This window comes from Podarcis liolepis, assembly GCF_965112155.1.
Source record: "Podarcis liolepis genome assembly, chromosome: 3".
NCBI lineage: Eukaryota > Metazoa > Chordata > Lepidosauria > Squamata > Lacertidae > Podarcis > Podarcis liolepis.
In genome coordinates, this window is record NC_139557.1 from 47,445,945 (window position 1) to 47,461,396 (window position 15,452).

General features: G+C 37.8%; 1 protein-coding gene across 2 annotated transcripts in view; it reads left to right on the plus strand.

Annotated features, from left to right (window-relative positions):
- FUT9 (fucosyltransferase 9) overlaps nt 1-14,262 on the plus strand; it is a 56,255-nt gene extending 41,993 nt beyond the window's left edge. For both annotated transcript variants that reach the window (XM_083496191.1, XM_083496192.1), the window contains exon 2: nt 2,503-14,262. In XM_083496191.1, coding sequence (XP_083352317.1) covers nt 2,503-3,587 — 1,085 coding nt within the window. In that variant the 3' untranslated portion in view covers nt 3,588-14,262. The remainder of the gene's footprint in view (nt 1-2,502) is intronic.
- The last annotated feature ends 1,190 nt before the right edge of the window (nt 14,263-15,452 follow it).

Genomic DNA, 15,452 nt, shown 5'->3' on the forward strand with positions numbered 1-15,452 from the left:
GCAACATTCATTGATGTTATTTGCAAGATCTACATTCTCAAGCAAATCAAAAGCAATTGTCTGTTATACACTCATAACATAAATGTATTGTTTGTTTTTCAAGAGCTGCAATAAAAATAGCTGTATTACTGAGCAGTAAATAATTTGATGTGGAAAATTTTAGTTAGCTTCCTTACAGATGATGGTGGCTTGTAAATTAAACCTTATGTAATAAACAATGATGTAGATCAAATTTTCATAGTATTTTTTAAGGGGGAGGGGAAGATTTTGCATATTATAGTTTTCAATAGAAATGTTTGTAAAGACATTTAATATTATATGTTCTAGTTTTCTGGTTTCTGCGGTACCTTTTCATTATATTTGTTTGCTTTGATCTGTTGGGGTACTTAGCTTTATGTACAGTTGTTGGACATAATCTACCATTATTGGGTGCAATCAAACACCATTAAATTCAATGAGAGCTATGCTATTGACTTCAATCAAATGTTTGATTTCTCTCACTGTAATCACTAGTGAATGATCTGACTTGTGTGACTCATTCTCATAACAGAGCATTATTGATTTTTCTCTGTGGGACTTTTCTCTCCTGAATGTAAAGACACATTTTTCTTTCTCTTTCTTCTTCTGGATTGCATTTTCTCCAGCAATCAATACACTTTACTAAATTTATAGAGTGTCTTATTAAAAATAATTAGTCAGAACAAAATGAAGTTCTGCCTTTTTTACTCAGATTGTATTATCTTTTTGGGAAAACATAAATATTCAATAACTTAACTAGCATATCTTATATGATTCACACTGTATAAGAAACACAAATGTTTATGTTGTTAGGATGAATGAGAGAAGACAGAAACTCTTCGTGGAGGAATTTGGCATTTTTTTCATTCATTGAGATTCATTCTTAGCAAGAGGATTACAACCATGAGAACTTGTGTTGGCCTGCATCAATGGTAGAAATTTTCAGTTTAACATGATGGTGGGTGTGCAAAGTTAGCATTCACTGGGGCTCCCAGTTTGCAGCAATCAAAATTTGTTTGGGACATTAAGGGTGGTAGTAAGGTATAGAAACCAGGAGCAAAGTTTTGCACAAAGCAACAAGTATCTCTTTCCAACAGCAGCCAACCGGACTTGTCTCTCGTATTCTGAATTAAAGACTCCATGTACCTATCATAGCTAAGAGCTATTGATAGAAATCCCCATAAATTGAACTAAACCTTTCTGTAGAATTTATTAATTAATTAAATTGATCTTCTGTATCAAAAGAACATACAAAATGCATCAAACATAAGCAATAAGATTTTAATAAAAAATCCCAATCACTGTGATTTGAGTATCCTGGGAAAATAATTTACTGTGACTAAAATTTACTGTGTCTTTAAGCTGCCACAAAGACTGTTTTTTTGCTGAAATAAATAAATAAAAGAAAAAAGAATATTAGACTGTTTATTTGCTATCAGGTCATTTTACTCTCCTTCAAATCTTTCCATAAAATATTATATTAAACTTATTATTACTATTATATTTAATACATGTAAAAATGTAACCACCCATCTACCGTATTTTTCGCCCCATAGGATGCACCTAGATTGGGGGGGGGGAATAAAGGGGGGGAAATTATTTTCCCCCCAGGCGCGGGGCTGGCGCGGGGGAAGCCCGAGCTTCCCCCGACCCCAGCCCCCAGAACAGGCTGCGGACATCTGCCCGAAGCACGGGGCGTGCTCCACAGCGCGCCCCGTGCTTCAGGCTGCAGGCTGCTGCCCGCAAGCCTTGCGCGCCTGGTGGGACCTCCCGCCGGGCGCGCGAGGCTTGCGGATAGCTTCCTGAAGCCTGGAGAGCAAGAGGGGTCGGTGCGCACCGACGCCTCTCGCTCTCCAGGCTTCAGCGAAAGGCTGCATTCGCCCCATAAGACGCACACACATTTCCCCTTCATTTTTGGAGGGGGGAAAGTGTGTCCTATGAGGTGAAAAATACGGTACTTTAGCAGAGTTTAATTCATTTCTGCTTGCAGGAATATTGAGGGGTTGTGGAGATAATGTTTGATAAAGGATTTCCTTGCATATCACTCCATCCATCTGACATATTCTCTATCCAAGGGGGAATATGGGAAGAAGTAACAGTAACTTAGATGAGATGTAAATTAGATTCCAATGTCCCTTGAAGTATTGATTTACACTTATGGAAAGAGATGTATCAATTACAAATATAGCTCAAACAAATGTTTCACCTGCTTTTTCCTGATATTTTGAAAAATTTGCCAACAAAACAACAACTCATTAGGAAATATTGGTGACTCAACTTGGGAAATCCTGCATGCAGAACAACTGCTCTACCAGTGAGCCATTTATTTACTTATAGGATTCCTGAAGCAGATTTTTCTCAGATGGTGTTGTTCCACCACTTAGTGGAACAATAATGTATAATGTATGACATTGTTACCATGGGGTAACATTACAATAATTTAACGCTTGATGATGACTTCCTATTTCCATCTTCCCTTCACAGATCAAATTATGACATCATCACCCAAAGGAATTTTCCGGCCATTTCTGTTTATCTTCATTGTGCTGGGATGCTTCATGGCATGTCTGCTTATTTATATCAAACCGACAAACAGCTGGATATCTGGTCCCATTGAATCAGCCAGCTCTGTTCTAAAAATGAAGAACTTCTTCTCCACCAAAAATGATTATATCAATGAGACAACTATTCTGATATGGGTATGGCCGTTTGGCCAGACATTTGATCTGAAATTCTGCCCAACATTTAACATCCACGGGTGCCATCTGACTACAGACCGCACACTATATAACCAGTCTCATGCCGTTCTTATTCACCACAGAGATATCAGTTGGGATCTGACTAATTTACCTCAGCAACCTAGGCCGCCATTTCAAAAATGGATCTGGATGAACTTGGAATCACCAACACACACTCCACAAAAGAGTGGGATTGAGCATCTATTCAATTTGACCCTCACTTATCGTCGAGATTCAGACATTCAAGTGCCTTATGGCTTTATGGTAGTTAGCACAAGCTCCTTTCCATTTGAAATGCCGAATAAAGAAAGACTGGTGTGTTGGGTGGTGAGTAACTGGAACCCAGAGCATGCTAGGGTCAAATATTATAATGAACTAAGTAAATACCTTGAGATCCATACCTATGGACAAGCATTTGGAGACTATGTGAGTGATAAAAATTTGATCCCAACCATCTCCGCTTGTAAGTTTTACCTTTCCTTTGAGAATTCTATCCACAGAGACTATATCACAGAGAAGCTTTACAATGCTTTTCTTGCTGGATCTGTGCCAGTCGTTCTAGGTCCTCCTAGAGAAAACTATGAGAATTACATCCCTGCTAGTTCTTTCATTCATGTGGAGGATTTTCTCTCTCCAAGGGACCTCTCAGAGTATCTTCTTTTGCTCGACAAAAATGATAAACTGTATGTTAGCTACTTCGACTGGAGGAAGGATTTTTCAGTGCACCTTCCTCGATTTTGGGAATCACATGCATGCCTTGCCTGTGACCATGTAAAAAGACACCAGGAATACAGGTCGGTTGGCAATTTAGAAAAATGGTTTTGGAATTAAACTCCTATCCCTTACTTGCACTTTACATATATATTTTTAAAATCTAACAAAACCATTATTCCAAGTGAAGATGGTGGGGGGAATCCCTCCAGAATATGTGACATCTTTGTTTCCTGGATACAACATATTCCAGTTACACTATCTCTGGATCATTCATCCAAAACTCTCCTTACTTTCCACAGAAAGGTATCTCATTAAAAAAGACTAATAATGTCACGGACATTGGCCAGGTTCTGTGTTGTTGACTTATTTGGAGAGTTGATAATTTTATTTTATATAGATGTGACTTTGAAAAGGAATTAAGAGCTGGCAGCCTGAACAGAAGTTTAATTATTTTGTTAAAGCAATCAGCGCTATGGTAACTTCTTGTTATATTTTCATCAAATGCAAACACAAATATCATTTTTTGCAATGTGTACTGAGAAAAACTGAGAAGTAACTTATGTGGACACTTATTAGAGATCTGTATGTGAAACTGGTGCACCATGGTTGCACAAATTATTCCTCCTGAGCCACTGGCATGCTATCTTATTTATATTTTGTTGGAAATCCTGCTATGTATATAGCTGGTTATGTGCACTGAATAGTAATTTATTGTTTACCATTTCTTTTTAAAACTTCCCCCCATTTTTTATTTGTTTGTAATACAGCAGTCACTGGCCAATACATAGAGTAATGGTGTTTACACTGGCTCAGATAGTTTCTTTCTGGGAGAAAACAGGCTTAGAAAAAAAAAATTCTAGCTAAGATTCACTATAGGATTCAAAGAAAAAATATTTGTGAGTTCAACTCTTTAGTGAAATACACATGTGACCTTCTATGCCATTTTATATACTGCGTACAAGGTACAGTTCCAAAAGCAGTTTTCTATGAAGCATGGAAGGCTTCTACTGAGTAAAAATAAGTCTAAAGACCCGTTCAGCTCATGGAACTAGTTTCCTAATTATTTGAAATCTGGCCTTGGTAAACAAATACATTTTTAAAAAAATGTGCATTTTCCTCCATCTACTCTAGAATGCTAGTTGATTGACAAAGTGAACATTTTCTATCCTTGGCGAAGTATTAAGTGGCATGCTTTGAAACCACACAGTCAGAATTAAATACGAACTGAGTGCTTTGTTGAAATGAAGATTCAGAAGGCAGCAAATGAAAGTCTGTTTCCATTTGGGGACAAAGGAAGCAGCTTTATACCAGGTAAGACTATTTGTCCATCTAGCAGAGGCTGTTCGTCATTTCAGGATGCAGAAATATTTCCACATCAACTGCTACCTGATGCTTTTAACTGGAGATCTCACCAGTTCAGCCTGGGGCCTTCTGCATAACAAAGCTCATGCTCCACTTCTGAGCTTGGTCCCTCCCATAATCAATAAGCAATCTTTTTTGTTGTTGTTTATCTGATAGGACCACTGTTTCAACAGTAGGTAGATATTTTGTCTAATGCCTTGAAAAGAGTAAAAGATTTATCAGTTAGGTGACAATCTTATACCTGGGAGTAATCACCACTGAACTAAGTGGGACTTCTGGGTAGCTGGGTGCATAGAATTCTATTGTTAGCCTTGTATTTCTGACAGTTGCAAATTATCTACTTCTCAGATGTAACCATCTGACAATGATTCAGCCATTAGCAGGCTGCTATGATAGGAATATTCAGTCTCAGAAGTGATCCCTGAGCTGTGTGCACAATTAAGACAGTACTGGGACACTTACTGGTGGGAAATGTTTGAAAATTGCTAGATCAGGCTACAGCTGTTTTGGGCTTGAATTTAAGCCCATAGAATAGAGTTTCTCAGTGGTGATATTAATGCACCTCCCCTATGTCATTATGTTGTGATGATACTGCAGCCTTTTATTGGGGCACAAATATTTTAAGGTCAGAGATCTAAGCAAACATTTCAGTTCATATTTCTTTCTAAGTTGATGAATACAAATGCTTTTGATTACTTCATGTTTTAACAATAAACATAAAAGCATGATTATCAGGACCACAGTACAACAGAAGGCTGCAGAATGAATCATGAAGGCTGACAGAACCTTTCATCTGTTGGGAAAGTGAAAGAAGAGAAAGCAGGACAGCGACTAGAAGGTTGTCGATGTCTTCAGAGTTGTCAGTGTTCATTATCTTCCGAAGGGGTTGTGCATACAGTTTGGGAGTTGATGACGGATGTGGTGCTCCATGTTCTCCACACTTTGAGAAGGAATGAGCAGTAGCAGCCAGTGAGGTGAGGCAGCTTACCTGAATAGCTCTGGGGCAGAGCAGTGGGAAGATAGGGGCTGGCAGAGCCAATCCAGCACTTCCACCAGCACACCTGCACAGCCCTAACCTTGCTCCGTCCCTGCCCCAGCACTAGCCAAGTAACCTGTAGCAACACTGGTGTTTGGATGCAAATCTGTGGCACTGCCCCAAAACATTGGCCACTATTGTCAGTGAGCAGAAACCTGATTAAAATGGTGGTTTATTTTGATGGGCAATGGCAATAGAACATTTTGATTTAGTTGGATCACATTTATAAATGCCCCACATTGTGTGGACTGTTGGCACATAGGATATTGAATATTAGGTGATGGCTTTCTACTTGCAGAATACTATTGCCCCTAAGATACATTGATCTACCTATATATAGGAAGTCCAATCCATGTGTTTCTTAATGTGTTTGGGGAGAAACACCCATCCTTCTGTTTCAAAGGGTTTTACACTGTCTCAGTACTTTGTGGCTAAAATCTATTCCTGTCCTTTTATGAATGTATGAAGCGAGGGTTTCATTAACACTAAATCAATGCAATAAAAAAGAACAACCTTTTAGGCACTGAAAGTAGACACTTCCCCTGAGAGAAGGACTAAGCTGTTTGCTTAAATGTATTTTATTAAAAAGGTAAAAATTGTAGGTATTAGAAGAGGGGTCCCTGGTGTGGTGCCCTCAGACACACACACTCTTGGTGCTCAGCAGGGTCCCCTGCCCATCCTATTGTACAAAGAGGTTTTTTGCTTTGGGGGAGGTTGGGTTGGGGCTCCTGTTCCTGTAAATTCCATCTACTTTGGGAGAAAGGAGAAAATGTTATAGCTGTTATTAAACTCCCCATGATAGTGAATGGGGCACACAAAGCTCAATTTTATATAAAGTTGCTCAGAAATCAGATTGAAAAGGTGCACAGAACAACTCAGAAACAAATCTTTTTTTTTTTTAATGCACAACTACAAGATGATACAAAGCAGTTGAATTTGAACCTGCACCCATCTACAAAACTAATATGTCTTTGTGCACAAAAGTTGTGCTTGGAACTCTAAGGCTCACATTTCAGTATGTGATACGTTTACAGTACTAGTCAGTAGAATTCAAAATGAAGCATTACCTTTCTCATATTTCTCAGCAAAAAAAAAAAGAGTTTTGGGGGCAAACATTTGGAATTCATTTTCTGTCAAGCCCTATTTGATGTCTGCCCATCAGCAAAATTAGCAATCATATGAGAGGGAGAGCTAGCTTCAAATCCTCCTATTGTGTCCTTGCCCTTTACCATGCATGCATGTGATAGCATGTCTGCAGAGGACACACCCTCTACACACATGGATTCTCCCCATGATGAGGGGAGATCTGGGTTCCACATTGCAGGAGAACCCTACATACTGTACGTAGAACAGGCACCTTTCTATGTACAGTGTATCAGGGCATAACCAGCAAGGGCAGGATCAGCAGACATAGCCCCATTCTTTTTAAACAAGTATTGGGAGCACCCAAATAGGGCTACAGTGTTTGTACAACTATGCATTGTGATAACTCTATCTGTGATTCAAAATTCTTTTCCCCTGTATTTGTTTTATTTTCATCCATACCCAGTCTAGCAACTTATGTAAATATGTCCTTAGTGCTTTATTCTTATGTGACCTCTGGGCAATAAGGATAATGAATAATGGATAATCTTTAAGTGATAGATATTGTATAAATGAACCTTTGTTATCTGAAATATAACATGGGGTTGCAATGAAACTCTGTCTCTGTTAATCGTATGTAAATTGAGCTCATTTTTGTATGAACTTTGGACTTTCAAAATGATTTGCATGTTCCCCAGAGCATTTAGGCAAATGGTTCTATAATGCATCGATCTTTTCCATTTTCTTTGTTTGAGAAGATGGTAATTGTTTACCTAATATCTAAGTGATAAGACATGGCTGCAACAGCTTCCCCATTTATTTCAATGGAGGAAACAGATCTCGGTGTTCTTTTCTGAATGATGAAGCATTCTGTTCATTAGAGCTCTGTTTGTACGCTACAGCAGTAGTTCCCAAACTTGTTTTCCCACAGAAGACTTAAAAGTTGCAGATTGTCTTAGCAGACTACTTAATGATTTTTCTATCTGTTGTAGCCATTGTGCCATGCTGTGCTAGGTGCTCTTTGATTTTTAATTGCATTTTATTGCTTCTATTGTATTTTATTTTATTACAGTTTGCATTCCATACAATAAAAATAAAAGAAGCAACAAAAATACAATTAAAAATCAGTATGAATATTCAATGTGGGCATGCTACAGACCACCCAAGTGAAGGTCGCAGACCACTAGGAGTCTACGGACCACAGTTTGGGAATTCCTGCACTACAGGAAGCATGGAGCTCTTTATCAGGGCAGTATCTTCAAAGGTTTGGAAAATGTGACATTTAAGAACAAAAAGCTATTAAATTAGAGGGGGAAGCTGACACCTTTATTTCCAAGTGAAACTTTGATACTTCCCCTATGCACACACACATTTGTATCATCTGTGTAGGTATTACCACTGTTTCAAAAAAAAGCTCTATTGCGGGAAACTGTGAATCTCCGCTGTTCACCAGCATTAACATTGTTACACTACAAGAGAAAACTGATAATGTGCATGAATGTGATAGAATGAAATCTTAACCTTCATTATCTAAAAGGGAAATCCTGGCTTGGATTCAGAGGTAGCTACTGTGAGCTGAATGGCATTTCTGCTCACATAAGGGAGACCCATGATTTATGTAGATTCCCTGCTCCATGCACTGTGTCCTGTGCCATATTCCGCAGCATTCACAAACCTCAAAATTGGCTTTCAGTGGCGCTGGAAGCTGGAGTGAGGAGGTTGGAGTTGAAAAGCCCTGTCCTGTGAGTGAAACATTGTTCTAAGTCCTTAGGGCAAATTTTCTTTGAATGTGTATGTGTGTAATCAAATATATGGGCAATGTTTGTATGTTTTATGTGCTTTGTTTTGCTTTTTGGAAAGCAATATGCTGCAAAGCAAACTGAAGGTTGTATTATCAAATCTGTGTTATTTTGTGTTGAATCCAAAAGAGCATACCATGTCGAAGTAATTTAGAACCTGAGCTCTCTTCTTTTGAGTCATATTGGCATTGTATTGTTTTCAATGGCAACTGTCTTGTACTGAAGAACATATATTTGAATTGATAAACTAGATGGATTCCTTTTGCTTGTTCAAAATGTTAAAGTAGGTTTGAAGTTGTATAATTGCCTACAGGCTCTACCTTTCTGGTGCATAGCATAAAATCAAAACAAATAGCAAAAACCTAAGAGCAGATATCACAGCTTGAACAAATCCCCCTCTCCCTGCAAGCCCATGCATGCCCCCTAAATCTGCTACAGAGGGTTAGGGGAACTCTCCAGAGCAGATTTGTGGGGTGCAAGGGTGATAAGAGGAATGGGAGTCCTGCTTGTGATGTCACTCTAGTTCTCTAAAGACCAGCAAAAACAGGCCCAGCAAAAACTTCAGTTGTAAGTTATGATGGACAAGGTCACACATGTTACAATTATGCTAATTTCAACACTCTGTTGATTGCTGGAATGCGTGAAACTACAGCAGACCAATCTCAACTCTGAAGGATGCTGGCATCTAAGGCAATTTTTCAAGTGTGTTGATAATTTCCTGACACAGCTTCTACCCTTTCTTCCTTATCTAGATCCAGTGCCTGCTGTGACATAGTTTCACTGTGTAATTAGAAGCATGGCTGGCCCAAAATACTTTATCAGAACTGGAAATGTCCTCCCCACCCATAGGTGCATAGTACCCATCTTGGCAGTTGATGCGAAAACAAAAATCCCTAGGGAACAAATAACACTATAATTATTATTATTATTATCATATGCGGGAGGAATTCAATTGCATGCTCTTTTGATCATTCTTGTCAGTGTAAACATTTTGGCTTGCCAGATGAAACAATCCACCTCTTCACTCAGCATGCTCTTCTAGGAACTCACAGGTGTTTTAACAATGACATATGAGCAAGAGGGGGAAGAGATGTACAGTTGTGGTAGCTGCAGATCTTCTGAAAAATCTAGTTCAGTCCCAAGGAAACTATTCTAAAGAGATTTGTTTTTAAGGTTTGGGGATTCTTCATTAGGGGTTCTTCATTTACATGGTAGGGCTAATCCTGTTCCGTATGTGAGGCTCCTGCTTCACTTCCATCTACCTTTTTCATCTGCCAGTTGCATTTTACTGGAATATTTTCTATCACCTTTTTCCTTTCCTTTCACCTGTTCAAGTTTTCATCCAAGAAATAAACCACAAATCCATAAACTACAATTGTAAAATGATATCATGTTATGGTGATATAGATAGAGCACCATGTATTTAATTCAATCAAAACCCTATTCTGAGGTAGGAACTGTTGTATTATGAGCAGCTAAAACAAGCTGGGATGAAACCATGCTTTGATATCCTAGGTTGTTATATCTGAACCAGGTATTCACTGGGGTACCACAGTATGCCATCATCTTAACTCGATTACACATTTTTAAATCATTATTTTTCCTGTTTTGGAAAAAACCAACGTATATCATCTCAACATTTCGAATATATTAAATTCTACCTTCACTGTATTGCAATGCATATATGAGTTTTAAACAACTTAATAATAACCAGCATTTTTCTTCTACTGCTTTATTGATGGAAACCTCCTTTCCCACCAATATTGGGTTATTAAAACACTGCTATCCATTAGGAGATGTTAAATCAGTTGTCCTAAGCACAACTTTTAGAACTACACTTTCTACTATACAACCACAGTGCCAACAGGTAGCAGATATATTTGAATACATTTATTTTAGCCTCTATGGAGTCAGATGCCATGGAGTTAAATGCCATTATATAAACACTTCTTCAGTTAGGCTTAATGCAGTGTGACATTTCCATTCCTTTTGTCCATAAATACCACAAAATGTTATCCATTATATTCCTATTCTTGTTCCATCCTGAGCAATTCTTCTTTTAAACTTCTACTTTCTATCAGTACCTGATATACTGTAGATAACATGCCTTTATTTATACTCATCATTAATATTCTTAAATTCTGTTTCTTTCCTCAAGCACTTCTCCATTAATTTATCTAGTGTGTCAATCAAAATAAGAGAATCACTCCTTTTTTTATTTTCCTAACAAAATCTTCATACGACTTAATTTTTCCTTCTATTACGGGCTTTGAATTTGTGCTTTCAAGAGGACTACTTTCCCCATACAACCTTTAAACCTGTAATCCTAAATTGCCTTTAAGTGGTGCAACCGGTACTGAATGCTCACATGCAAACTAGGACAATTTTAAAGCATGACTTTACACAATATGTGTTCCTATAGAAATAATTCCTCAGGAAAACAGCCTCCTTCAAGCTATCATACATTCTTTTCATTATGTTATATGAAATTCATTGGGAGCTTGTGTCCCTTTATTCTTTTTTTACAGCTAACTCAAAGTACCATTTGCATGTAGTCATGGAGAGGCGGTCAGCATAGTGATGTGACAAAGCTATACAAAGCCTTTTGTTTTTTGGCTGATAATCCAATTGAAACCAAAATGGTTTTGATAGCTGTTTAATGTGAACTATAAATATATCACTTCAGTCTTTAGTGGCTAAAGATCTGATTGCAAACTGTTCATTCACTGAGGGCAATCAGAAGGGCTATACACTTGTTTTGGATGCACAGATATAAGTGAGCAGATCAGAATTAACACTATAGTGTTAATTGAAGCATATCAGAATCACTATTGCACATGCCAAAAAATGTATTTAAATGGGGGGTATATATTATACACACTGAGCATGTGTTCCAAAAATGGAGAACGTGTACTATAACATACTGCTGGGAGCTTTCCTACTTTCAACCAAGTATCCCATTTTTGGAAGACTATAAACTAGGGTCTGAAAAGCTACCCATGGTCTTCTGCTCATGGAGATTTTTCACTTCCCCTTTACACCACGTTTTGTCTCTCACTTACCCTAAAACGTCTTCTCTCAAGTCCATGCACATTGGTCTTTTTATATCACGGCCATAATTTTTTCATCCTGGAGTAACACAGTGTAGTAAGAATGAATTGCAAAAACATGAGCTTTCCTAAGGATGTTATTAGCAGCACTGGCAATTTTCAAAGTGCAGAGGTTTAAGTAGTTTTCGTCAGTGAAATCATTCACTATGTATTAGATGTACGCAAAGGATTTTGACAGTGACTGAGCCAATATTAGTACTGGCATAATTCTACTACTGAAATGAGAGAGACTTAAAAGTTCTTAATTTCTGGTTGATCATGCTTCTTGTGATTAATTCTACAAGTTAAACCTCCAACTTACTTTTCTAGACAATAAAAGAAAAAAATGATCAATTTTTAATCCAAGGGAGGCAAACGAATGCAAATGTCAGGAGCACTTACAAATGGGTGAAGGCAACACCTTTAGTAAACCCAATGGAAAATCCATCAAGCCTTCAATAGCAAATTGGGGGGGGGGGGACTTCCTTTGTTATTCTCTGACATGGATTGCAGAAGGAATTGCTGGGCCATTCCAATGTTTCTGTATTATGTCAACATGCAACCAGAAAGTCAATACTGAAATGTTACATCCTTTCACACATTTTAAATATTTCAAGGGCCAATTAATGGATGTTCTCTGTGACAACTGCTGTAAACCTATGCATATTTACTTAGAACTTACTGAACTCGGCAGGATTCACTTTTTCGTAAACATGCATAGGTTTGTGCTGTTAGTCTTAATGTGCAAACTTGTTTCCAGTGAATGAGCACAAAGGTTAAAAATGGGGGAAATATTTGTTATATAGGACTTCTTATATCTTGTATTAATGCACTGTAATTTTGCACTACTTTGTAAAAAACTTTAAAAAACATGCCAAATGTACAGTATGTAAAATATTTTGCTGACTTTATCTAATTATCTTGTTTTTCTGAGTGTTAATGTGATGTATAATTAACTATTTTGACTCAAGCAACAATGACCACACCCAACACACCAATGGATTGTTTTAATTTTTATATTGGCTACTTTCATAAATCACTTTTTCTACTTATTTTTGTATTTTTCCATGTCTGTGAAATATATAACCCTTAGCTAACATTGATGTAGAATAGCACGTTGCTAGAGAATATCTTAAGATACAGATCAGCATTTGAAACTGTGAGCCAAGATGCTTTTGAATTACGCAATCACTAGCTTGCCAAATTACTTGAAATGTCTTACAAAATGAAAAAGGGTGCTATTAGTCTTGCTGTTCTTTCATTCTGATAGTGAATAATGTTGACATTTAATAAATATGTGTTGGTTAAATTATCAATAACTGATTATCCGGTGGGAGCTGGAACACAGCTGAAAACAATAGTGAGCAGTCTTGTTTGCTGCACCATAACTCTTTAAACTGCATACTATCAAAAGCAATGATTGAACTCCACATGGTTTTGTCAAGAGGGAAAAGGCCGCTGTAGCATGTGCAAACTGAAGAATTTACCCAGTCATGACAATGTAATATCCTGGTTGCTGGGAAATGAAAGAGGGTATGGCTTATTCACCCACAGAGAGCGAAGCAGCTCCCACATCACATGGGTATGAGTTTGTAAAACAGGATTTTGGGTAAAGCAAGTACTTTCAGTATTAACAACCAAATTCATAGCGAGTTCAGAAGCATGGTTCAGTTTTCTGGTTGGGTGAACTACTCTAGCCTTGCAGAAAGGGGTTGTTCCCTTTTTGTATTTCCTCCCACACCCAGCAATTCAGAAGCCAAGTTTCCATTTACTTGCATAATAATATTAAAGCAGGACTGCTTTATTATTCCAGACACTTGCAGCATTGTGTTTATCATATCATTTATTGTACATAAATATAGGGAAATATCCAACAGTGATATAAACTGCAGTGGGAAATTATAGCTCACTTCTAAAATATACATTTTAAGAAGCCATGAAAGGACAAACGGCCTTGTAAAAAATATGTGTATACTTTTATATTAATTACAAGTTGAAGGTTTCCTCTTTGTGCTCCCAAGTGTAACCTCAAATAAAGCCAGGTTTCCTGTTGTTTGGATTACTATTTTGCCACCTTAATATGTGGAAGTATAAATATGTGGTTGCATTTCCCCCTCCTCCTTTATGTTGTGAATTTCTGTGTGTCTGATTATCTGTGGTTCTGTTTATGAAAACATATTACATGTGACAGTCTGCAAAACTCCCTTTTGTGGAATGCCAGGGAACTGGAACTGTAATAAAGACTTCAATGATGTGTGGAATTTTATTTTCCGCAAGTTTTCGAGCACTTCATTGATTTTTTAAAAGATTAGCACAGAAATTCTCCCCAGAAGATGATAAACACTGGATATGTAAATAGCTATCAATATGTGTATAAAGTTGTTGTAATAGGTATATTTAAAATAAAAGACACAATTTAAAAGTACTTTTTCCTTTGTGTTTGATTTAGAGATCTCTGCCTGTGATTCTGATCCAAATCTCACTTCATTTGAAATAAAGATTGCTTTTTGTGTCCAATGTTTTCAGTGGAAATGTTCTATATGTGATCTGAATAGAGCTATAATTTATCAGCAGCCATTTTGATTCCCCCAAATTCACCTTTTTAAAAAGTTGTTAGCTTCATACAGTCAGAGCTCTGATTGTCCAGTCTACCAAAGTGATTTTGCATCTCTTGAAAGAAGAAGCATTCAAACCGAAAACAGCAGTGTGGGTGAAACATTTTTTAATTCCTCTGTGCTTTTTTGGGCCAGCCCTATCCAGAACCCTAGGGTCATTTAAAGGATAGGACAACTATATATCTGATAAAGACAGGCTTAGAGCAAATCACCTAGGTCCTCTATTTCAGCCTAATTCACTTTCTCCCCAATAGACAAGTCCCAAAAGCAACTTATATACCCCTCAACTGTCCCAATTTAAGTGATACATCCCATTTTGGGAAGTCATCTTCTCACATGAGTCACCTGGCTCCCACAAAATCATAGCCCCGAAAGACATACATTTTTGGGTGCTATGCTCTTATGTGAGTCACCTAGTTCCTGTGGGGTCACGGCCCCAAAAGACATGGGTCCCAATTTTCTTCTGGGGCATGTTGGAGAGTATGAACTTAAGCTGTGCTCTCGTTCTCCCATTCCCTCTTGGATTCTACTGAGGCAGAAAGCCTTTGTCTTGAGAGTCAGTACCTGAAGCCAGTCTGTCACGCCAGCCAGACCTTGAGATCTGGAATGAGGTGGGAACTCAAACATAAATTAATTTGGTCAGAGTGCATCATTCTTTCAACCTCTTCTTCCTAAATGTCTGTAAGCTAAAAATTCAGGCCGTCATCAAAAGTCAGCCTCCTCTGCCAAATTATCTTTTGCGCTGCATGTAAGGAGATGTTCTTATCTGCTATTTGTTTGATACAAAAAGGCATCCTCTTACCCGTATGCTTTGAAAGCAATATCACTTAACATTATTACTCAGAGCCTCTTAGAAAAATGGTAAAAACAACCTTAATCTTTGAGGAGATATTCTATTCCCACTGCAGCTTTGCAGGCTATAAAGATGAAAAGAGTGTTCATAAGAACATGTGATCTAGACACAGACAAACCAGTGGGGGGTTATTCCTAAAGTCCAA